Source organism: Lepisosteus platostomus, chromosome 11 (assembly GCF_059453375.1).
Source record: "Lepisosteus platostomus isolate fLepPlt1 chromosome 11, fLepPlt1.hap1, whole genome shotgun sequence".
Taxonomy (NCBI): Eukaryota; Metazoa; Chordata; class Actinopteri; order Semionotiformes; family Lepisosteidae; genus Lepisosteus; species Lepisosteus platostomus.
Window position 1 is genome coordinate 25,488,242 of NC_142621.1, and position 25,753 is coordinate 25,513,994.

Genomic DNA, 25,753 nt, shown 5'->3' on the forward strand with positions numbered 1-25,753 from the left:
CTAATGAGAAAAGTTCTAAAATCACCAAAGGTCAGTATTTTCATTTGTTTCTAGAAAAAATAAAGGTTTTGAAAAAAGTTATGTTTTGACAAATTTTCCAATGCAGCTGCAGAGAAATTCAGTGGGTGCTGAGATACTGAAAGATATTGTGAAAGACAATGGAACATATAATCCAAAAAATCAGTTTAGTTCAATTCAGTTTTATTTGTATAGCTAATTCAGATAAAAACATGTCAATGATTAATTCACAAGTGTTGGGTTTTGAAAGCTTTGGTAACATCTACTGTTAAGGCTGAAAAAGGTTCCAATTAAGTCTGGGGATCTCTGGGCAGCCATTGTGCCACAGTCTGGTGCAGTAAAAGTGTTGTGAGCTAAGGTGTGAAAATGATTTAAATTATATGGGTAAACAGATAAATAAATCTTAATCAGCATCCTAATTGTATCTATGAATAAATACATGTTTTTTGCCTTTTTTGGATGTTAATTGGATTGATCACTTTTTTATGCATGCCATGAGAATTCTAATGCGACAATAATTCTTTTCTCTCCACTGAAGAGGTGACTACTGATTCCAAATGGTTTCATGAAGTCCCTCTGATCAGTCAGCTGTCTGATGGGTAAGTCCTACATTCTGCAGTTGTGGTATGTTAAGCATCAGTGCTTACATAAAGTTTTTATTTTTAGCATTTTAAGTATGGTGATACGTAAATGTTTAAAGAGCAACTGTTTTCTATTTTGAGCTCACTTCCCAAGCTGAGTTCGTGAAATTTCTTTTTCTCTCTTTGCGAATGCATGAATCAGTCTGTTAACAGTACAGAACATGTGCATATTGTTGTGTTAGCTCATGTGCATTTTTCCAAATCCTAGATATAGTTTACCATAGACTGACTTTGTTGTAATGACTAGAACATTGACATTGAACACTGAACCTTCGCAAAAATAAACTGTTGTATTGTACTTATGTATAACTCTGATCATACTGCATTACAACAATAATATATTAGTCATATTAAAACAAATTTCTATCATAATAACAATTTGTTGTGGCACCGGTATAAAATGTGAAGTTTTGCTGAAGTATTGACAGTGGGAGAAATGTCTGGTCGTGTTTGAATGGATGTTATGTTTCAATCAACAACCACCAGAGGGCAGTAACAACTAAGTAACACTAAGTCATCAAATGTGTTGGAAACGCATTTTGGGCTTTGTCCTGAAAGATGCAGCAACAACATACAGTTGTATGCAAACGTTTGGGCACCTCTGGTCAAACTGCCTGTTTCACAGAATCTTTAAATTCTCTAAGGTCTAATCTCTATGAAGTTAACAGGGTACAAACATAAACATGACATATTTCTGCACATTTCAATGCAGAATTACTATTTATTTTCTGAATTGAACTGTATTTGTCATGTGTCAATTATGAGGTACCCAGTATGAAACTGGTTAGATACATTGCGCCTGACCAAGTAGTTGTTGTTGAAAACACAATGATGTAAATTACCAGTGATCTTGCTTCACATAGGAACACGATTGTACCATACTCGCTAAAGTGTTATGGAACAGTTGCAGTTTGAAGTTTAAGATTTATCATTTCCAATGTGCTATTTTGTTGTGGTGATTTTTATTTTATAAGCCTCTCATATTAAAGTAAAAACCTAAGCAAGTTTTAGACATCCAGTAGGTAAATTGAAAAAGTACGAACACAATCGTGGTTAGGAGGCCATCTTTTTTACACAGGAATATGCTTTAAAATAGATTAATTGTTCTGCCACTAGAAAAGATGCCTATATATTGTTAATTAGTCACCATTTTTTATTATTGCAAAATATAGTTCGTATTTTGTCCATGTAGTAGCAATGTCACACTAATTAATTTTTATCATAATGTTTTTTAGTGAAAGGAAGGTGATTGAGAAAAGTTTATATGGACAGGTAAGGTACACTGCTTATCTGAATGTAATGGATGCATTTTATTTTTCCAGATAGCTCCTTGAGGTTAAAATGCACAGTGTCATAACTAAAGAACAAATGTAAAGAAATATGTTAATTTGTTCCTTCAGTACAGTAAATCCTGAAATTTAGTCCACCTAGCTGTTGCTTAGTGGTTCCTTCCCTGACATGTTCAGCTCAGCTCCCACTAGGTTTTGATTGTGGCTGCCCTGGCGTTAGAGCCACATAGCCACTCCTCAGAGCAGAGATATTCCACTATGCCAAAGGTCTGCGCCTCTTTGCCAGAGAATATTAAGCTGTCAAGGTTCCAAGGGGGTGACTTCACTTTCTACCATAGACTCGATGCCAAAAGAACCCTTTGACACTGCCTCCTCTGGAATGAAACAGGGGTCTGCACATTTAATTATTTATAAATTAAGGGATCCACTTAAAATGTGCAATACTGACCATTCTATTTCTTTGGTTAGACTGGTATTCTGTTGTTCTTGCTTCATTTATATATTAGAAATACTGTACTGTATATATTTTTCTAGACATACAACAGTATATCTATAATAGATTTTTACTATACTGTATAGACAACAGTATATTTGTATTAGTTGCGTCTGTGCTGGCATTCAAAATTTGGTTGCAAATTTCTAAATGTTAACATGGGAAACAATGAACCCTGACAAGTAAGTAAAAGTAGGTCTTATATTGATAGGTGTACTGTATACTGAACATTTTTCGTGCTCTGTGGTTACTTTTGTACTATTGCTTTAAAACAGATAACAACGGAAGAGCTTAACGAAATGGCGGAGAATATAGTGGTGTGGGTGGCAGCGTCTATCATCAGAGTGCTGCTTCCAGCCATCTCGCTTTACAGTGAAGAGAGGAGCAGGAGCGTGTCTCACTGCTCCTTTGAGTCCCCGGTTTACTTCAGCAGTAGTGAGGAGGCCACCCTGAGTTCTCATTCTCTGCTTGGTACTGAGTCAGGGTCCACATGGCAGTCCCAGAGTAGGAGCAGTAGCTTCTGGTCAACGAGATGCAGGATCTCCACTCCCTTCCCTTCACCCCTCTCGTCCTCGGGTAGTTCAGGAGAAGAAACAGGGAAAAATACACCCTGCTTTAAATCCAGAACACCCTCGAAGGAGATTGTGGTTGCTGATGGAGGAGAAGATGCTGGAAAGCCCCTCTCAGAACCTTTGAAGGACCTTTTTGGAATCACTAAGTCAAGTATAATTACAAAAGCAGAACGTATAGTACAGGATGTCCTTAGCAGAGCCCTCACTGAAGCACAGCTTCCTGCTCAGCTGATGGAACCCCAGTGTTGTGCGTTAGGTGTCTTGATTACCCGCTGCAGATCGAATAACCTTGCCACTGAACTTGTGGATGGTGTTCTTGGACTTGTCATCTCTGCCTTGTCAGAAAATAAGCAAAGAATTCCCACCCCTAAGACTGTGCGTGTTAATCTAGAAGCACAGACAGAATCTGTAGCCTCAGAGGTTGCCAGTGAGATTATACAAGTTGTCTCTGGAAGACTCCAGCCTTTTTTCACAAGCGCTGTTGAGTCAGGGTCAACCTGTAGACTCCTGGGTGGCCATGGTGGTGACCTACATGCCATAGGACAATCCCAGAGACTCCACTCAGAACAATATGATGAGGCGGAGTTAGCTGTCACGGCAACAGAAATAATCAGTACTGTCTTACAAGAAGTCAAGAGTGAATTCTGCAAAGCAAATACTGAAAATAAGATGAGTGACGTGAAAGAAACATATTCAGGCGATAACCAATCAATGAGTGACTTTGTGTCAGCAATTCTGAAAAATTTAGAAACGATTTCACCCTCCTCCAGCTTATCTGTGGAGAAGAACTACCTTCTTCAGAGTCCTGATGCCCTGCAGAATGAGAGAGATGAGGCAAAAGTGACTAAGAAAAGAACAAATGGCAGTAGCCCCCCATCTTTCAAATTAAAGTCTCACTCCTCGGAATCATGTGTGGGAATGAAAAGAGCAAACAGTGATATTGCTTTTGGGATCTCTAAAGCCAAAATCATTGAAATTGCTGAGCAGATAGTATCTCAGATCATTGAAAAAACAAAGTGGGATTTCACCCCTGTGGGTAACAATTTACATGAGAGTAACTCAAAACAGTCATTATTGCTCCCAGAAGCTGCAGAAATCTCCATTTTGGAAAAAAGAAGTCCAAAATCTCAGATTCCCAACAATAGGGTCACTGTTATTGCCAAGGACATTGTAAATTCTGTTTTTGAAAATATTTTGTTTGCACTGAATTGTATTGAAACAAATAAATATCTGCAAGAATCCAATAAAAATGTTGCTGCTGATCCTCAAACTTCTAGAGGCAGCACAGAAAGAGGATCCATTGATCATACTTTTGACTTTAGTTCAGTTGCAAAAGGCATCGTAAGGACTATATTTGGAAAGCTCAAATCTTTACTCACCCAGACTAAAGAAGATGTATCTAGTTCCAGTTCTCCTGCTCAAATCAATGCAAAGAGCTCAAGCGTCAGCTCTTCATCAAAAACTTCAGTGTTTTCTGATTCTGTGTCAGATATTTCAGATTTGTGCACCTATACAGTAGAAACTGCTGGAGCCATTTGTGAAGCAATGAAAAAAGAGTTAGACCAGGAGATTTATTGCACAACAGTGGCAAAGAAGGCTTCAGATGAAAGCCTTCTGGCTAGAGAGGTTGTTACTTCAGTTTTGGAGTATCTTGAAGAGCAATATATTTTAGACACCATTAAAAGCCCTTCACCATATCCTAAAGACTGGGAGAGAGATGCTTCTACATTTATAAGAGAGGAGAGTATTCAAGATCAATCAAAATCCCAGATATCTCCTGTTGAAGAAATCATATTATCTGATATTGATAAGGCAACAGGACAAGTCCCTAATCAAATTACAATGGAGATTTGTAGATATCCTCCAAAGGTGGTGTCATCTGAGAACATTTCTTCAAAACAGCAAATTGGGCAAATGGACATGAACTTGGTTGAGGACAATTTGAGTGTTTCCTCTTCTGGAGAGAGCATCATATCAGATGGAGAAGGTGAAGGATCAGAGAAGATGCCGAGGACCTCCAGCTCTGTATTCCATCGTACAGCAACAAGGATAATAAGTGAAATTATTGAAAAAGCAGCTGCAAAATTTATATCTTCTGGACTTGCCCATCTCCCAGAGCAACCAAACAGTACAGCTGATGATGTATGTAAAACACCGGATGCAACAAAACATGCTCAAGAAGCAATGTCCTCAGACTCTTCTTCTCATGTGCAAACCACTGAACTGGCTTCAGATATTGTTGTTGATGTTTTAGAAAAACTACATTACGCTACATGCTTTGAGAAGATTTCTTTCTCAACAGACTACAAAGATAAATTAGAAAGTTCTGATACAGCCCTGTTACCAGGAACATCAGAAATTAAAACTGATACTAGAAGAGCTGAGCACCTTAGGACAATGACTGAGGAACTCTTCAAAACTGTGAAGAACAAACTGAAACACTTTTGGAATCAGAAGAGCCTGTCTTTGTTCAAAGCAAGGAAAGTTTTATCTGCTAAAGAGCAGAGATCAGCAGATTCACTTGAGATGTTTCCTCCTTCAGTCCAGGTTTCACACCTGAGCTTTAGTGAACCACACTTGACTAAGAAAAGCATGTCAGTAACAAACTCGGCACCCCGTAAGCATCTTAGTGAAGATTCAGAACCTTTAGGTGTGTTAATGAACGTTGATTTCTCAAGGCAAAGCAGGACTACTCAGGAAAATCAGGCAAATTTAATCATCTGTGCCAAGGATGTTGGCAGTCAGATATTGCAAACAATCAGGAGTGAAATAAATAGGGGTGATGACAAAGGATGTTGCTCAGGAGCAAGAGCAAAACCCTCAGAAGAAACCCTTCAAGCAAGTGAACTGGTGGATTCTGTTTTATCTACATTTGAAAATCTTAAAGTTTCAGATGTGGTCTTAAAGCCAGATTATGAAACAATGCACCTCTCTGGTGAACAATATGGGAAAGACAGGATGTCTAGTGCAGAAGACACTGTCCATAAAGAATACACTAAAAGTAACCGTAGAGAATATTCTGTTCAACGTTTCCCACCCATAAATGTGCCTGGGATGGTGATTGATTCTTATACAGATGACACAGAAGTCATGACTCGGGACACTCCCTATAGAGCCTTGACTGATGCTTCATCAAAGCTTCAGGATCAACCTACACCTACAGCAGAACAAGAAAATGAATTGACATGTAAAAGCAATCGAGTTCCCCGGTCCCGTGTTTGGAAGAAACCCTCTACTGCAAATGACATGGGACTAGGTGAACAAGGGTTCATGGAACTTCCTTGCAGAAGCAATGTGATAGATGATTCATTTACAGCTCAAAACAACTTAAATGCTGCAGAACAAAAGAGAGGCTCAGAGAAAACAACAGTTGACAATGTTGAGGAAGGAGACCAGCCAAGCCCTCTCATTTCACCAAAGCTTGACTTCTCAGCAGAACACATAGCCCGTGCAGAGTGTGCAGTGTCTGACATTGAAATTGTTGCCATGGGTATTGTTGACATTATTATGGGCAAACTTGATGTAACGGTGGCCTCAGATACAAAAAGCAAGTCTAGAGCAAGCCAAAAGAAATCGGAGTGTGCTGCTGGTCTCGTCACTGAGAATATAGCATTTCAAACCCACTCCAATAATGTTAATTTGAACATTGAAAAGCTTTCAGCTGAAGAGGCGTCCTGGGCATCTCAAGTACCAGGAGCCACAGCAAAGCACAATCTCCCCCCACTGCAGACAAGGGTTTCAGACGAGCCTAAGGACCAAGTCAGGACCTCCACAGAGAGTCCTACAATGAGTCCTATTGAAAGGAAAGTGGAACAACTTGTCTCGAGTGGATCTCTGCGTGTATTTTCAGAAGAACTTGTCAAAAATGTTTTCCATTTAATTTTGAAATCTGGAATTGCAGTACAATTGGGCACAGCTCACAAATCTAATTCAGATCCAATTTTAAAGAGCCCCCTAGTAGTTCAGGATTTATCCCATCCAAAGTCCCCGGAGCTTTCTGTGCAGTTGTTGTATTCATTTACTGAGAAATCAGTGAAAAGGCTGTTGAAGCAGTGCCTCAGTTTTCCCGATTCTCCAACGTTTGACACAAATGAGAAGGATGTTTCACTTTTTCAAGACTGTGATACAAATACGGAATTGAAGTCTTCCCAAAGGATTTCAGAGAAAGTGTCTCTGACTGTCAAGGATCACAGACCACAGAAAAGTACTGAACCATCAGTGCCCAGTTCACAGATGTACCATGATGCAATTAATCAGCTTTCCAGCTTGCTTGTAAAGTCTGTCATGGATGTTTTGTCTGCTGCATGTGATTTATCAATGGAGCCTGAAGAGAGTGAAAATCAAGGTAAGAAGGAAATCAAATCAAATCATTTAAAAGTGTATTAACATTTTAGTTGCTATGAAGTACAAGTTAAAAACTGTAGTGACTGTATATAAATATACAGTACCTTGATTTTCTATCTGTTGTATCTTTTAAAAGTTTTTGACGTATTTAGACCAATATAGTGTAGGCCATGACTATGAATGAGAGAATGAGTGAATATAGCCATATATTCAGAAGCCATATATAACGTATCTGTGAATATGGCTGCTTCTTTGTTTGTAGTTATCTGAGCTCCAAGATGTAATAGTTTTACAGGAACATGAAGCTTTATACTCAAATAATTTGTGATGCCTGTCATTCGTTACTTCTCAATATAATTTAGTTTTTGTTTCATGCTTTCTGATATTTTGCTTCACTATCATTAAATGAAAAGCTCTTTGTTAACATAGGTAATATACCAGCAGCCAGGGTGACATCAGAAATTGAGAAGAGTTCTTCTGAGGAACTGAAAAGAGACTCCCACCTTGAAAACAATTCTGAAATCAAACCACTCCCTGTAGAAATGTTGAATATTGAACCGGTTTCCTCAGTTGGGCTCCAGGAAATTTCTATGGCTAAATCAACAGAATCACTTAATATGACTTTAGTGTGTACTGAGACTGTGGAAAACATCATAACACAGCTGCTATTGCAGATATACCCTACTTTGATAAAAGAGGAAACTTCTACAGAAATCCCAGGGAAGATGTCTGTGTCTTTGCTGAGTCAGATAGCTGTGGACCTCTTTGACAGTGTGTTGCAGGACTTGTCCAAAAACCAGGAGATAACAGTTGTGAAACAGGATAATGATGTGTTTCATGAACCACACAAGATTCAGCAGGTTGCCAGCTCTGTTCACAATGATTTGCTGTGCCAAACTGGATCCCAACAGGTTCTACAGAAAGCTGTAGCCACCAGAAATGAGACAGTGGTCAAAACCATAATCAGTTCTATGGTGACCAACATTTCCAAGCTGACACATTCAGCTTCCCAATGTTCATCCCTTTCACCAGAGACCAGTATTAGCAGAGAAGCAAGTGAGATCATTGATAGGGTGATGGGTGATATTAAAATAACTAGTGAGCACAACAAAAAGGCAACACCCAGTGCTCAGTCTTCTGAAATTTCTCTTGTTTCTTCTGAAATAGTACATGGAGTCACAGATAATCTGCTAAAGAAAATTCAGTGTTCTAATAAGAAAAAAGATTGCTTAGCTTCTGAGACCCCAGAGAAACCTGGAGATTATCTGGTTCAAAGAGTCCAGGGTCTAGAAGGAGTACAGCAGTGTAAGGCTTCAGGGAAGACAGTTAAGAAGACTAAGAAGAGCTCCTCAAGCCCAGACTGTATGAAAACACAACCTCTGGAGTCCTCTTCGCATGATGTGAAGGTTGATGAACTGATGAGTGATATTAGAATCGCTAGTGAGCACAACAAAGAGGCAACACCCAGTGCTCAGTCTTCTGAAGTTTCTCTTGTTTCTTCTGAAATAGTACATGGAGTCACAGATAATCTGCTAAAGAAAATTCAGCTAAACTGTTCCAGCACTGAGTCCAGTACTCCTCAAGCTGCCATTGATATGGAAACCCGGAGCACTGGGCAGCTCATGTGCACCAAAATGGACCAGTTAGAACCTTCACCTGTTATTGGTCGAACAGTCAGAAATAAAAAACTGCAGTCTCCTATGACAAAGTCTCCAAAAGGCTTTTCTCCAACAGTTCCAAGTGGGTTTGAAAGCAGTTTCCAGCCAGAAGACACTATGGATAAGCCCTGCTCATCACGTTCCCTAGGAGAAGCTGTTGGTGTGACACCTTGTTCTAATAAGAAAAAAGATTGCTTAGCTTCTGAGACCCCAGAGAAGCCTGGAGATTATCTGGTTCAAAGAGTCCAGGGTCTAGAAGGAGTACAGCATTGTAAGGCTTCAGGGAAGACATTTAAGAAGACTAAGAAGAGCTCCTCAAGCCCAGACTGTATGAAAACACAACCTCTGGAGTCCTCTACGCATGATGTGAAGGTTGATGAGCTGATGAGTTATATTAGAATCGCTAGTGAGCACAACAAAGAGGCAACACCCAGAGTTCAGTCTTCTGAAGTTTCCCTTGTTTCTTCTGAAATAGTACATGGAGTCACAGATAATCTGCTAAAGAAAATTCAGCTAAACTGTTCCAGCCCTGAGTCCAGTACTCCTCAAGCTGCCATTGATATGGAATCCCGGAGCACTGAGCAGCTCATGTGCACCAAAATGGACCAGTTAGAACCTTCACCTGTTATTGGTCGAACAGTCAGAAGTAAAAATCTGCAGTCTCCTATGACAAAGTCTCCAAAAGGCTTTTCTCCAACAGTTCCAGGTTGGTTTGAAAACAGTTTCCAGCCAGAAGACACTATGGATAAGCCCTGCTCATCACGTTCCCTAGGAGAAGCTGTTGGTGTGACACCTTGTTCTAATAAGAAAAAAGATTGCTTAGCTTCTGAGACCCCAGAGAAGCCTGGAGATTATCTGGTTCAAAGAGTCCAGGGTCTAGAAGGAGTACAGCATTGTAAGGCTTCAGGGAAGACATTTAAGAAGACTAAGAAGAGCTCTTCAAGCCCAGACTGTATGAAAACACAACCTCTGGAGTCCTCTACACATGATTTGAAGGTTGATGAGCTGATGAGTTATATTAGAATCGGTAGTGAGCACAACAAAGAGGCAACACCCAGAGCTCAGTCTTCTGAAGTTTCCCTTGTTTCTTCTGAAATAGTACATGGAGTCACAGATAATCTGCTAAAGAAAATTCAGCTAAACTGTTCCAGCCCTGAGTCCAGTACTCCTCAAACTGCCATTGATATGGAATCCCGGAGCACTGAGCAGCTCATGTGCACCAAAATGGACCAGTTAGAACCTTCACCTGTTATTGGTCGAACAGTCAGAAGTAAAAAACTGCAGTCTCCTATGACAAAGTCTCCAAAAGGCTTTTCTCCAACAGTTCCAAGTGGGTTTGAAAACAGTTTCCAGCCAGAAGACACTATGGATAAGCCCTGCTCATCACGTTCCCTAGGAGAAGCTGTTGGTGTGACACCTTGTTCTAATAAGAAAAAAGATTGCTTAGCTTCTGAGACCCCAGAGAAGCCTGGAGATTATCTGGTTCAAAGAGTCCAGGGTCTAGAAGGAGTACAGCATTGTAAGGCTTCAGGGAAGACAGTTAAGAAGACTAAGAAGAGCTCCTCAAGCCCAGACTGTATGAAAACACAACCTCTGAAGTCCTCTTCGCATGATGTGAAGGTTGATGAGCTGATGAGTGATATTAGAATCGGTAGTGAGCACAACAAAGAGGCAACACCCAGAGCTCAGTCTTCTGAAGTTTCCCTTGTTTCTTCTGAAATAGTACATGGAGTCACAGATAATCTGCTAAAGAAAATTCAGCTAAACTGTTCCAGCCCTGAGTCCAGTACTCCTCAAGCTGCCATTGATATGGAATCCCGGAGCACTGAGCAGCTCATGTGCACCAAAATGGACCAGTTAGAACCTTCACCTGTTATTGGTCGAACAGTCAGAAGTAAAAAACTGCAGTCTCCTATGACAAAGTCTCCAAAAGGCTTTTCTCCAACAGTTCCAAGTGGGTTTGAAAACAGTTTCCAGCCAGAATACACTATGGATAAGCCCTGCTCATCACGTTCCCTAGGAGAAGCTGTTGATGTGACACCTTGTTCTAATAAGAAAAAAGATTGCTTAGCTTCTGAGACCCCAGAGAAGCCTGGAGATTATCTGGTTCAAAGAGTCCAGGGTCTAGAAGGAGTACAGCATTGTAAGGCTTCAGGGAAGACATTTAAGAAGACTAAGAAGAGCTCCTCAAGCCCAGACTGTATGAAAACACAACCTCTGGAGTCCTCTACGCATGATGTGAAGGTTGATGAGCTGATGAGTTATATTAGAATCGGTAGTGAGCACAACAAAGAGGCAACACCCAGAGCTCAGTCTTCTGAAGTTTCCCTTGTTTCTTCTGAAATAGTACATGGAGTCACAGATAGTCTGCTAAAGAAAATTCAGCTAAACTGTTCCAGCCCTGAGTCCAGTACTCCTCAAGCTGCCATTGATATGGAATCCCGGAGCACTGAGCAGCTCATGTGCACCAAAATGGACCAGTTAGAATCTTCACCTGTTATTGGTCGAACAGTCAGAAGTAAAAAACTGCAGTCTTCTATGACAAAGTCTCCAAAAGGATTTTTTCCAACAGTTCCAAGTGGGTTTGATAACAGTTTCCAGCCAGAAGACACTATGGATAAGCCCTGCTCATCACGTTCCCTAGGAGAAGCTGTTGGTGTGACACCTTGTTCTAATAAGAGAAAAGATTGCTTAGCTTCTGAGACCCCTGAGAAGCCTGGAGATTATCTGGTTCAAAGAGTCGAGGGTCTAGAAGGAGTACAGCATTGTAAGGCTTCAGGGAAGACAGTAAAGAAGACTAAGAAGAGCTCCTCAAGCCCAGACTGTATGAAAACACAACTTCTGGAGTCCTCGTCGCATGATGTGAAGGTTGATGAGCTGATGAGTGATATTAGAATCGCTAGTGAGCACAACAAAAAGGCAACACCCAGTGCTCAGTCTTCTGAAGTTTCTCTTGTTTCTTCTGAAATAGTACATGGAGTCACAGATAATCTGCTAAAGAAAATTCAGCTAAACTGTTCCAGCACTGAGTCCAGTACTCCTCAAGCTGCCATTGATATGGAAACCCGGAGCACTGGGCAGCTCATGTGCACCAAAATGGACCAGTTAGAACCTTCACCTGTTATTGGTCGAACAGTCAGAAATAAAAAACTGCAGTCTCCTATGACAAAGTCTCCAAAAGGCTTTTCTCCAACAGTTCCAAGTGGGTTTGAAAGCAGTTTCCAGCCAGAAGACACTATGGATAAGCCCTGCTCATCACGTTCCCTAGGAGAAGCTGTTGGTGTGACACCTTGTTCTAATAAGAAAAAAGATTGCTTAGCTTCTGAGACCCCAGAGAAGCCTGGAGATTATCTGGTTCAAAGAGTCCAGGGTCTAGAAGGAGTACAGCATTGTAAGGCTTCAGGGAAGACATTTAAGAAGACTAAGAAGAGCTCCTCAAGCCCAGACTGTATGAAAACACAACCTCTGGAGTCCTCTACGCATGATGTGAAGGTTGATGAGCTGATGAGTTATATTAGAATCGCTAGTGAGCACAACAAAGAGGCAACACCCAGAGTTCAGTCTTCTGAAGTTTCCCTTGTTTCTTCTGAAATAGTACATGGAGTCACAGATAATCTGCTAAAGAAAATTCAGCTAAACTGTTCCAGCCCTGAGTCCAGTACTCCTCAAGCTGCCATTGATATGGAATCCCGGAGCACTGAGCAGCTCATGTGCACCAAAATGGACCAGTTAGAACCTTCACCTGTTATTGGTCGAACAGTCAGAAGTAAAAATCTGCAGTCTTCTATGACAAAGTCTCCAAAAGGCTTTTCTCCAACAGTTCCAGGTTGGTTTGAAAACAGTTTCCAGCCAGAAGACACTATGGATAAGCCCTGCTCATCACGTTCCCTAGGAGAAGCTGTTGGTGTGACACCTTGTTCTAATAAGAAAAAAGATTGCTTAGCTTCTGAGACCCCAGAGAAGCCTGGAGATTATCTGGTTCAAAGAGTCCAGGGTCTAGAAGGAGTACAGCATTGTAAGGCTTCAGGGAAGACATTTAAGAAGACTAAGAAGAGCTCCTCAAGCCCAGACTGTATGAAAACACAACCTCTGGAGTCCTCTACGCATGATGTGAAGGTTGATGAGCTGATGAGTTATATTAGAATCGCTAGTGAGCACAACAAAGAGGCAACACCCAGAGTTCAGTCTTCTGAAGTTTCCCTTGTTTCTTCTGAAATAGTACATGGAGTCACAGATAATCTGCTAAAGAAAATTCAGCTAAACTGTTCCAGCCCTGAGTCCAGTACTCCTCAAGCTGCCATTGATATGGAAACCCGGAGCACTGGGCAGCTCATGTGCACCAAAATGGACCAGTTAGAACCTTCACCTGTTATTGGTCGAACAGTCAGAAATAAAAAACTGCAGTCTCCTATGACAAAGTCTCCAAAAGGCTTTTCTCCAACAGTTCCAAGTGGGTTTGAAAGCAGTTTCCAGCCAGAAGACACTATGGATAAGCCCTGCTCATCACGTTCCCTAGGAGAAGCTGTTGGTGTGACACCTTGTTCTAATAAGAAAAAAGATTGCTTAGCTTCTGAGACCCCAGAGAAGCCTGGAGATTATCTGGTTCAAAGAGTCCAGGGTCTAGAAGGAGTACAGCATTGTAAGGCTTCAGGGAAGACATTTAAGAAGACTAAGAAGAGCTCCTCAAGCCCAGACTGTATGAAAACACAACCTCTGGAGTCCTCTACGCATGATGTGAAGGTTGATGAGCTGATGAGTTATATTAGAATCGCTAGTGAGCACAACAAAGAGGCAACACCCAGAGTTCAGTCTTCTGAAGTTTCCCTTGTTTCTTCTGAAATAGTACATGGAGTCACAGATAATCTGCTAAAGAAAATTCAGCTAAACTGTTCCAGCCCTGAGTCCAGTACTCCTCAAGCTGCCATTGATATGGAATCCCGGAGCACTGAGCAGCTCATGTGCACCAAAATGGACCAGTTAGAACCTTCACCTGTTATTGGTCGAACAGTCAGAAGTAAAAATCTGCAGTCTTCTATGACAAAGTCTCCAAAAGGCTTTTCTCCAACAGTTCCAGGTTGGTTTGAAAACAGTTTCCAGCCAGAAGACACTATGGATAAGCCCTGCTCATCACGTTCCCTAGGAGAAGCTGTTGGTGTGACACCTTGTTCTAATAAGAAAAAAGATTGCTTAGCTTCTGAGACCCCAGAGAAGCCTGGAGATTATCTGGTTCAAAGAGTCCAGGGTCTAGAAGGAGTACAGCATTGTAAGGCTTCAGGGAAGACATTTAAGAAGACTAAGAAGAGCTCTTCAAGCCCAGACTGTATGAAAACACAACCTCTGGAGTCCTCTACGCATGATTTGAAGGTTGATGAGCTGATGAGTTATATTAGAATCGGTAGTGAGCACAACAAAGAGGCAACACCCAGAGCTCAGTCTTCTGAAGTTTCCCTTGTTTCTTCTGAAATAGTACATGGAGTCACAGATAATCTGCTAAAGAAAATTCAGCTAAACTGTTCCAGCCCTGAGTCCAGTACTCCTCAAACTGCCATTGATATGGAATCCCGGAGCACTGAGCAGCTCATGTGCACCAAAATGGACCAGTTAGAACCTTCACCTGTTATTGGTCGAACAGTCAGAAGTAAAAAACTGCAGTCTCCTATGACAAAGTCTCCAAAAGGCTTTTCTCCAACAGTTCCAAGTGGGTTTGAAAACAGTTTCCAGCCAGAAGACACTATGGATAAGCCCTGCTCATCACGTTCCCTAGGAGAAGCTGTTGGTGTGACACCTTGTTCTAATAAGAAAAAAGATTGCTTAGCTTCTGAGACCCCAGAGAAGCCTGGAGATTATCTGGTTCAAAGAGTCCAGGGTCTAGAAGGAGTACAGCATTGTAAGGCTTCAGGGAAGACAGTTAAGAAGACTAAGAAGAGCTCCTCAAGCCCAGACTGTATGAAAACACAACCTCTGAAGTCCTCTTCGCATGATGTGAAGGTTGATGAGCTGATGAGTGATATTAGAATCGGTAGTGAGCACAACAAAGAGGCAACACCCAGAGCTCAGTCTTCTGAAGTTTCCCTTGTTTCTTCTGAAATAGTACATGGAGTCACAGATAATCTGCTAAAGAAAATTCAGCTAAACTGTTCCAGCCCTGAGTCCAGTACTCCTCAAGCTGCCATTGATATGGAATCCCGGAGCACTGAGCAGCTCATGTGCACCAAAATGGACCAGTTAGAACCTTCACCTGTTATTGGTCGAACAGTCAGAAGTAAAAAACTGCAGTCTCCTATGACAAAGTCTCCAAAAGGCTTTTCTCCAACAGTTCCAAGTGGGTTTGAAAACAGTTTCCAGCCAGAATACACTATGGATAAGCCCTGCTCATCACGTTCCCTAGGAGAAGCTGTTGATGTGACACCTTGTTCTAATAAGAAAAAAGATTGCTTAGCTTCTGAGACCCCAGAGAAGCCTGGAGATTATCTGGTTCAAAGAGTCCAGGGTCTAGAAGGAGTACAGCATTGTAAGGCTTCAGGGAAGACATTTAAGAAGACTAAGAAGAGCTCCTCAAGCCCAGACTGTATGAAAACACAACCTCTGGAGTCCTCTACGCATGATGTGAAGGTTGATGAGCTGATGAGTTATATTAGAATCGCTAGTGAGCACAACAAAGAGGCAACACCCAGAGTTCAGTCTTCTGAAGTTTCCCTTGTTTCTTCTGAAATAGTACATGGAGTCACAGATAATCTGCTAAAGAAAATTCAGCTAAACTGTTCCAGCCCTGAGTCCAGTACTCCTCAAGCTGCCATTGATATGGAATCCCGGAGCACTGAGCAGCTCATGTGCACCAAAATGGACCAGTTAGAACCTTCACCTGTTATTGGTCAAACAGTCAGAAGTAAAAATCTGCAGTCTCCTATGACAAAGTCTCCAAAAGGCTTTTCTCCAACAGTTCCAAGTGGGTTTGAAAACAGTTTCCAGCCAGAATACACTATGGATAAGCCCTGCTCATCACGTTCCCTAGGAGAAGCTGTTGATGTGACACCTTGTTCTAATAAGAAAAAAGATTGCTTAGCTTCTGAGACCCCAGAGAAGCCTGGAGATTATCTGGTTCAAAGAGTCCAGGGTCTAGAAGGAGTACAGCAGTGTAAGGCATCAGGGAAGACAGTTAAGAAGACTAAGAAGAGCTCCTCAAGCCCAGACTGTATGAAAACACAACCTCTGGAGTCCTCTACGCATGATTTGAAGGTTGATGAGCTGATGAGTTATATTAGAATCGGTAGTGAGCACAACAAAGAGGCAACACCCATAGCACAGTCTTCTGAAGTTTCCCTTGTTTCTTCTGAAATAGTACATGGAGTCACAGATAATCTGCTAAAGAAAATTCAGCTTAACTGTTCCTGCCCTGAGTCCAGTGCTGAAGATCTGAAGAGACCTCTGCAAACCCTGAGTGAAATGGTTATAAGTATTACTGAATCTGTGATCATGCAGTTATCAGCTGTTCCAGGAATTACTATAGGCACACCTGACCATGACAGATGCATCTTTATTCAGCCTTTGGATACAGACCAAATGATTGAAAAAGTGTACAATGACTTGCTGCAAGAAAGTGGCTCCCTTATTGCATTATACGATGCAATAATGTCCAAAAATCACGAAGTGTCCAATGCCATTATTGTATCTTTGGTTAAAGAGCTCTCAAAGCCATACTTTTCAACAGCTGAGTCTTCAGCCTTAGATCCTTCTCCTTCCTTCATTACGAACGAAGCCACTAATGATGTGAACAGCAGTGAAAATGACACCTTTAACCTTGGTTACCAAGAAAAGGGAATGTCACCTCCAGAGCCCGCTTCTGATATTCAACCACTTTCTGATATTCCCCTACCATATTCAGATATTGTGAAAAAAATTGTAACTAAACTGCTCTTAAGAATTCATCCTATTTCTCCAAAGAGGGAGAAGAAACAAGAACAGATTATGGATAGTTTATCTTGTTGGGAGCTCAGTGAATTTGCTGTGGGCATTATTGACAATGTGCTGAAGAAACTATTTACTGCCCCAGATACCTCAGAATGTAATCCAACAATGGGAAGCAATATCCAATGTGAGCTGGTTTCTGTCAAACAAGTGGCCAGCTGTATTTACAGAGAACTGCTGCAGAGTGCTGGTTCCAAAGACAACTTACAACAAGCAGTAGCAGCCAAGAGTGAGGCCCTGGCCCAAAAGATAGTTGATTCTCTTGTGAGAGAAATTATGAAGTTCCAACATTCAGATATCGAGTCTTCAGATGCTCCTCAAGCTGCCATTGATATGGAAACCCTGAGCACTGAGCAGCTCATGTGCACCAAAATGGACCAGTTAGAACCTTCACCAGTTATGTGTCAAACAGATGCAGTGAAAAATATCATGGCAAAACTGCTTTTGAAAATTCGCCCTGGATTCCCCAACCCAGAAAATTATTCTGGGGAACTGGAAGAGCTGTCCGAGTCTCAGGTCAGGGACCTGGCACTGAAACTCACCAAAGATGCGCTGAAGGAATTGACAAAGGTTTCCACTCTAACCATCAGTGAACCAAAGGCTGAAGAACATCTTCCATTACAGCAAGCCATCAAGAAAACCGTTAGCTCTGTTTACAGCAAACTGATGGAATCCATTGGCAGCAAGAAAGTATTACAAGTAGGAATTGCCTCACAGAATCCAGAAATGATCAAGGAAATGGCCTGTTGTGTGGCTAAAGAAACTATTGCAAATTATGGTTTACGAAGCGAGTGTTCAATTCCATCTTCACAATCTCTCATTTCTCAGAAAACCAGTAAGTCCACACAGGACAAAATTGTGGACACAAACGTAACTACAGTCAGAAGTAAAAAACTACAGTCTTCTATGAAAAAGTCTCCAAAGGGCTTTTCTCCAACAGTTCCAAGTGGGTTTGAAAACAGTTTCCAGCCAGAAGACACTATGGATAAGCCCTGCTCATCACGTTCCATAGGAGAAGCTGTTGGTGTGACACCTTGTTCTAATAAGAAAAAAGGTTGTTCTGCTTCTGAGACCCCAGAGAAGCCTGGAGATTATTTGGCTCAAGGAGTCCAGGATGTAGAAGGAGTACAGCAGTGTAAGGCTTCAGGGAAGACAGTTAAGAAAACTATGAAGAGCTCCTCGAGGCCAGACTGTATGAAAACACGACTTCTGGAGTCGTCTTCGCATGATGTGGTTGATGAGGTATGACCAACAGTTCCAAACCTGTAAAAATGTCTCTTATCAAAGTAGGATGGACCTGTTCTGTACCTAATTAACAGACATTTGTGTAGAAAGTACTGGAAAATGGAACTCTTATTTTGTAAATATGATGATAGTTTTGTTGTGCATTTTCCTTTACAATAAAACTACAAATCCAGATTTGTTTTCCCTAATACTGTATAACATCTCAGAAATATCCCTATTGTCAGTTCATAGCATACGTACTAAACTCACCTGTCTGTGGATGTCAGCTTTATCACTCAATTAGTACAAGAGCAATCAGGTGAGTTAATGCTACTATGGAGAGACTTGCTCACAGTATTGTCTACATTTCCAAACTGATATCTGCATCATAAAAAAAATTGAGATGCATTATTTTCTATACATGCAATTGTAAACATTCACATTGATTTCTTATTTTATATTTCATTGTCTGCCTTTATTCTAGTGTTAACGTCAGTGCTAAAAACATATACACACCCCATAATCCTTATCTTCTTTTCCGTAAGAGAAGTGTTACTTGTTTTGATTTACTTTTAAAAACGAAACAACAATCACTGAACTGTAACTTTTTGTTTTTTTTTTGTGACAGGAGTTGCCCGGACACTCATCTTGGTATGTGTACAATCCCAGCCTTAATAAGGACAAAAATCTCAGTCCAGCCCAAAGCAAGAGTGGTCTGCGCATTGACATAGCAAAACATTACATGACCCCAGTGCAACTGACCAAAACATCTGAGAGCAAAGGGCTTCTCTCGCACAGCAACATCCCCTTTGCAGTTAATACGCCGGATGAAGATGTGAATGTGAGCCAGAAAGTCAAGAAACATCCTTTGAAAAAGTTTGGCTCCATGCTAAAGCATAAGATCATGGGTAATAGGTCAAAAGACGTCAGAATTCAGAATGAAACAAATCCATCTTTGGAAAACTTAAGAGCCCAGGGAACATCCAGTGGACGCGGGAGCTGTGAAAGCTTTGGACCATTTAAAGTGCCTGATGAGTACACCGAGCCTCAAAAACACAAGGTATGGATTAGATACCCAAACTTAAATTATTAATTAATTTGGGCATTACTGTATTTTTAATATTAACACTACAGAAATAATTTGAATAGAATGCTCATTTGTACATCAAATAACATTCTAGAAGACATTCCTATTAATTGCAATAAACAAGAATAGCAACTGCTATGGTGGCCAATGCTGAATGTTCTGTGTGAATAATGACTACAAATTTATCAAGATCAATACAGTACGTAACAGTTCAAGTATAATACCTGTGGAAGAAATATTCCTAAATTGTTTTCTTTGTGTGCTCATACTGTAGTTCTTCAAAAAAGAAGTTTTTAGTTTGGACAGATTCAGTAGGAACAAGCCTCAGAACACTCCAGATGGTGAGTATTTAGTTTGTGACTGTGATTTTATTTTGTGTAGCACATTAGTGACAAGTGTGGTTCAGAATTAGACATTGGATGGAATTTATGTAGAATGGGGGAATTCATCTAAATTTAGAATCCTTTAAAAAACAAACTGATTTTTATACAAATTGGCCTTAAACTTCTGCAAACGTCACTTTTTATTGACACTGCTACCTCCATAGGAATGGTGAGGCAGAACTCCAAACTCCACTCTGATCAAGTGGTTAACTGTGCACCTCTACTCTTCCCTGATCTCTCTTCTTCTAAATAGTTCATTGTCCAGTGCATCAATCTTTGGCAGTCCTCTTCAACGGTACTCTATTTTCTCCATTTTCAGTGCCCTCCCTCATTCCCTTCTACAGTATCTCTCGGTTTAGTAAATATGACTAAATGTGACTTATATGACAAGATATAAGCTAATACATCTTCTTTTACAAGTAAAGTTATGAAAACCACTTTAGAACTAAACAACAGGATCGCTCATATGAAAATAAGACCCTAGCAGTAGTCAATATGGTTTTAGAAAAGGTCATTCTTCCTTTACCAACTTGTTAAAATTCTTCAAACAAGTCACAGCACTAAACACACAGAACGTACAAAATGATATGATTAGATTTTAAAGATGCTTTTGGTAATGTTCTTCTTAAATTAAAGGCAATAGGCATTTAGGGAAATTTGTGTATTGAACTGGTTAAGGGACAGGTAATAGTACAGATCAGGGGTGAATAGTCCAATAGAAGATGACAGGAATAATAGTTATGAATGTGATTGAAATGACTGAAAAACAGTTGTCTAATAGCCAAATTATCACACACCTTTAATCAAATAGCTTCTTATTGAATAAACCTGACGTTAAGATGGCTCTGGGTAGAACTGTATCCAAAGTCTATCTGACCTGCTGCCATGGAATAAAGAAACTGGAACAGTGACATGTCAAACCACTCTGTGTTTCCAGGGATCCCTGGAATTCCAAACTCCAGGAAGATGCCAAAAAAACCATCTTTGCTGTCGAAGATGTCGACTGCTTTATCCAGAGCCTTTCTGTAATAATCCATCTGCCACCATCAAACATGTTTAACATGGAGGGGAATCAAAAAAGGAGTTTTAATGATGGGAACTACTGTTTCTGAAATAAAAATAATTGCATTCATGTTTTTGTATAAAGTTGTGTTATTCAAATAGGTGAGCACACTACCACATCCATGACCAGACACTTTTCAACTAAATCACAAAATGGTATGTTAGTTTTAATGTTGTCTGTAAATATCTTATTGGTGTACTACACCATTAAAAAAATAAGACATTCTTAGCCTTCATTATTCTATTCATAGTTATAGCAAGACCTGATTTACTGTAAGCATTCAAAATCCTCAAAGCTACTGACCTAGTGCACTTCATAAGATTGAGTAGTGAAACACGAACTAGGAAAACTATTTGGATTTTTAAAAAAATATAAGAGGTTTAAATAATCTACCAAACAGGGAAATGCATATTTTTATTCAAAGGGTTTGGGGCCTGGAACAAACATCCCAACTATGATGTGGACGCCGATATCCTGACGTCCTCAAAGAAAGGGTTATAACCTCATAGTTATTGTTTCATTTCAAATCCAATGTGCTGGAAAAGAGCCAAAACAGCAAAAAGTGTGTCACTGTCCAAATACTTATGAACTACACTGTATATTGGTTTTCTTTCTCACCGTACATCAGTTAAATATATAGTGTTTAAATGTCTTGGGTAATGTGTTGTGTCTATAAATGTATTATGTGTTATGTCTTTACCAGCCTGCAAAGCAAATTTCCCATCTGTGATTAAGTAAGAGACAGAAATCAAATTGGTTTCCGTAATGAACAAGTGCATTACTGGGACAAGTAATAGGCTTATTCCATGCTGAAAAGAGAAGACAGAAAACAACATTTCGACCCTGAAGCCTTCTTTAGGTGTGACTTCAGGTGTGAGCAGGTAGCACCTGAAGAAGGCTCCACGGCCAAAATGTTGTTTTCTTTCTTCTCTTTTCAGCATGGAATAAACCTATTACTTGTTCCTTTGCAGCCTACGCATGCTGACGCAGTTACCCACCTGAACTACTTCCAGTACATTACTGTATGCACAAAAATCTTTCTTTAGAAAATAAAATCATGTTTATTTAACGGTTTATGTATATAGTGCCTTTTTCCCTCCAGTGAATGAGAAAAGAAAAAGATGATCACTTTTTGTGGAATGTCTCCTCCGTGAATTTTTGTTTTTCAGTGAAATTAAATGTTCATTTTTGTACCTAAGAGCAAGGCTCCCTGAAATGGCATTAACTTCCATTTTAACAGTAACATTAGCAAATTACAGGACAGCTACTTTCATAGACTTTTTCTGAACAATACAATAATACATCATAATAGCCAAATGAAACATGCTTAATTGAACTAATTATTTCTAGTTTAATTCAATTTCAATATTTCATTCATTTTTAGTTCAATTTAGTTTATTTTAGTTGATTTAAAGAGATCTCTAAAAATGCCTGAGCTGTATCACACAACAGGAGTGAACCTGGCTGAGTGGGGAAGATCCAACCTTTCCAGCACAGGTTTTGCCAGCAGGTGGCAGTAAGTCACAAGACATGAAAACAATGTTTAACTACAGCAAAACACATTAACAATAGTAATGACAGAAAGACTTAGAACTATTGCTTAGATTCTCTGAGACCCATGATGTGATTTGACTTCATTTGGCTGGTGTCTTAATTTCAAAGTAACAATTTTACATTTCAAAATGAAAAACTAATTGAATACAGATGCAGCCATTCAAAGTTCGCGGTACAAACCCCATACCGCACGCAACTATGCACAAGCCCCCGCGCCGTACCGCGGTACGTGATTGGCTGGCCAAAATGATGACAGGGGCACTCGTGTGCATTGGTCGGTAGTGAAAAGATTTAATCATTAAATCTCTTTACTGTGCACTTTTCAATCCGCTTAGTATTGAATATTTATATGGAATTTTACAACTAAAGGGAAATTTTAGTAGCTGAGCATAAAAAGAATAGGAGCATAACGCATCTGAATGTCATAAACAATATTAATTTAGTAACATAAACATATTATGTAAACTGTATATTGCTGGTATTGGTAGTTTAAAGAAAAAATACACACCAGTATTCCATTTCTCCCTAAACATTTTAAGCATCAAAGTCTTACATGTGGTTATTTCGGAAATGTTTTTACGTCCTCCTTCTGACCATATTGCTGTGTGTTTATGTACTTTGTGAAAATGGATTGTTTTAACCTTTTCTGAGAATACGCTCGTTTCGGAGTAAACAAAAGCATACTTTTAGAATTTGATTAATAGGGAATATAATATGAAATCGGATAGCTAGCTAAAGAAATTAATAATAATATAACTATATTCATGTACTGTTGCACAAACAGTAGTATAAGACTTTCTATTGATATGTGTATGGCTGTTTCAGTACGTGATACGTGTCTGTTTCTGTTGCGTGATGGCTGAAATGACTGGCTTATAAGCCTGAGGGTGAGTGTTCAAATCCAGCCGTTGCTGTGAATTTTCTTTTAACAAATAAACATTTATGAAAAACTAAAATATCAAATATTATGGGCACTATATTGTCTCTGTCTCTATCTCTGTCTGTCTTTCTGTGCTGGCTGTGCCAAATTTCAATCCACAGTCTGAGTCTCTGTGTCTACATTGTTTGTTAACAAACTGGTTTCACAAGCCTTTTTCAACTTATTCATTTTCAAGGTAGAATAGGGCAAGTCTTCCAATGAAAGACAGTCCACTTTCCCCCCACGGACAGACTGACACATGTTTTCTTAGAAAAATAGATCACAACGTGAACCTCTGTCAGTCTTCTGTGTAAAAAAAAATCGTCTTGAACAACGTGGGTGCTGTTTTTAATAAGCTGCTGAGTAAAGAATAGGAATTTTCCTGCTGTCAGCAGTATTGTGTATATAGCTTTATGTACAGGCTGTGAAAAGTTTCACAAGTAGAGGTCTTTAAAATTACGTGGGTTTGCGCCCTACACCCTGCAGTACCACTGTGTACATACTGTACAGTATGAACATGTTGTGATATTTAGAAATATAAAAAATTTCAATATAATGACAATAATATTTGCTATTTTAGTTTTCCAAAGAAATGTTTATTTGTTAAAAGAAAATTCATGTTGACAGCTGGGATCATACCTCCAACCTCAGCCTTATAAGTCAGTCACTTAAGCCATCACACCACAGAAAGTGACAGGTCATGCAGTGTAACAGCAATACAGATATCAATGGAAAGTCTTATACTACTTTTTGTGCAACAGTACATTAATATAATTATATCGTTATTAATTTATTTAGATATGCGATTCCATATTCTATTCCCTATTGATCAAATTCTAAAAGTATGCTTTTGTTTACTCAGATAACGAGTGTAGCGGCGAGGCTTAATAATAAGGCAGAATTAAGTGTTTCTGAGCTTTCCCAAATTAGGCCTCATTTCTCTGTTCATCTCTGTGGTGCAGCCACAGAGAAACCATTCATGCAAGGTGATTTAAGGTCCAAGGACAGCTCCCAAAGGGGGATGCACTTAGCTAAGCCTGGCTATCATGATCAATGGTCATCCATTGGTGCCTATCTGTCTAGGGAGTGCGAGTTGGACATCTGGATTGCATTCCTAAGTGTCAGGACTAAGTGACTCATATCTCACCTTGATCAACCAATCAGGGACTGGTAGGGCCGAGTAACCCACGTGGGACTCTGATGCCCATGGAACTTTCAGCCAATCAATGAGCTGAAGTTCCTCCAGGTAAAAACAGGCAACACAGAGAGCCTGAGAGATTCAGATTCAGATTCAGATTCAACAAGATTCTGTGAGAATTCCAGGGCAGGACGGCCCAGGAGAAGAAGGCTCCCAAGGGCAGGACATTCTCGCAGCGCGCCTCCTGACCATCCTGAGACTCAGCCCGGACAACCACGGAACGGCCAGTGTGTCCGAGTGCCAGAACTTTCCTTTGTTCTAAGAGTCTAGAGTGGAGGTTGCCAGAGAGTAACCAGCAGCAGGCCTCGTGAACAGGTCGGAACTGTGGACAGCTGAATCACTATTCAGAACTAGCTCTTCATCATAAACGAACTGGTCCTCTTCCTGACTTGCTGGGACCCACAGTCATCTTTTCTCCTGTGCACAAACTTTGCTAGTTAAAGCCAACACTAACTAGCCGGTCAGTGAGCATCAGCAGCGCACCGTCGCAAGCCGCACAGCACAGCCTGGCACCGAGCCAGAGAGCGCGGATTGGACAGCAACAGCCTGCAACTGTTTCTTTGTGCCCGCAGGAGATCTGAATCCCCAGAGATTGGATGAGTATTCAACTTCAATGCATTACAGCTCGAGAATTCAATTGTTATCCCAACCAGTTGATATAAATTTAATTCCTAAGAGTTATGTACTTGTTTCGAGTATCTAATGTAGAAGTTATAACCAAGTTCATTTATGAAACGGTCTTAATGAATGATATACTGAACGTATGTCCTCTTGATATATGTAACACTTCGTAACTGATTGAATATATATATCTTTTGTATTCTGATAACCCTCTCGATAAGATCTGTTAGTTTAAGGCATATTCTATGTATTAATAAATGTATCCTCGTGTATTAGTACCTGTGTGAGTGCGTTGTTTGAGTTATGTCGCATGGTTGGATTCTAAAGCCACCAAAAGAATCAACTTTGTGATTTACTGCTACAATTAAAAATTGTCTCAGTAAATGCCCAAACCCTACAGAACTGGTGCCTTCAGAGAGCCACTATGATTACATATTTGGCGTCCCTGAAACGGCTATGAATCACTACATTATTTGGCGTCCCTGGCACGGGCGTGGCAAGACTGAAATGAGTCAACCAAGCGAATAATTCATATAAAACGCCGCGGGTTTCATACACGACAATACAGTGTGCTGAAAGCCGAAAGGAAAAAAAGTTCCCCTTGCTCTTTAAGCAGTGCTTGATTGTTTTGTGATCTTTTGCGATCTACCGGGTCGATTGCATACTTGATCTTGTGGTTTTCTGTGGTAAAACTGTAATTTCGTACTTAAAAGTAATACTCTTT

The 25,753-nt window shown here is 40.2% G+C and overlaps 2 protein-coding genes across 2 annotated transcripts in view; one reads left to right on the plus strand and one right to left on the minus strand.

Moving 5' to 3' along the window:
• LOC148652233 (acyl-CoA-binding domain-containing protein 6-like) overlaps positions 1-25,753 on the minus strand; it is a 259,679-nt gene that overhangs the window by 36,369 nt on the left and 197,557 nt on the right. The gene's annotated exons all lie outside the window — the stretch shown is intronic.
• Positions 16,829-20,806, plus strand: LOC148652235 (uncharacterized). The gene is made up of 4 exons (XM_088598932.1): positions 16,829-18,222; positions 18,833-19,264; positions 19,566-19,632; positions 20,612-20,806. The coding sequence occupies exons 1-4, from the start codon at positions 16,834-16,836 to the stop codon at positions 20,701-20,703; spliced, it is 1,980 nt and encodes a 659-aa protein (XP_088455058.1). The 5' UTR covers positions 16,829-16,833; the 3' UTR covers positions 20,704-20,806.

Coding starts and splice junctions, on each gene's coding strand:
- LOC148652235 (XM_088598932.1), top strand. CDS start 16,834: ATGTCACCTCCAGAGCCCGCTTCTGATATTCAACCACTTTCTGATATT. Junction 19,265..19,565: donor CCGAGCCTCAAAAACACAAG/GTATGGATTAGA, acceptor CTCATACTGTAG/TTCTTCAAAAAAGAAGTTTT. Junction 19,633..20,611: donor GCCTCAGAACACTCCAGATG/GTGAGTATTTAG, acceptor CTGTGTTTCCAG/GGATCCCTGGAATTCCAAAC.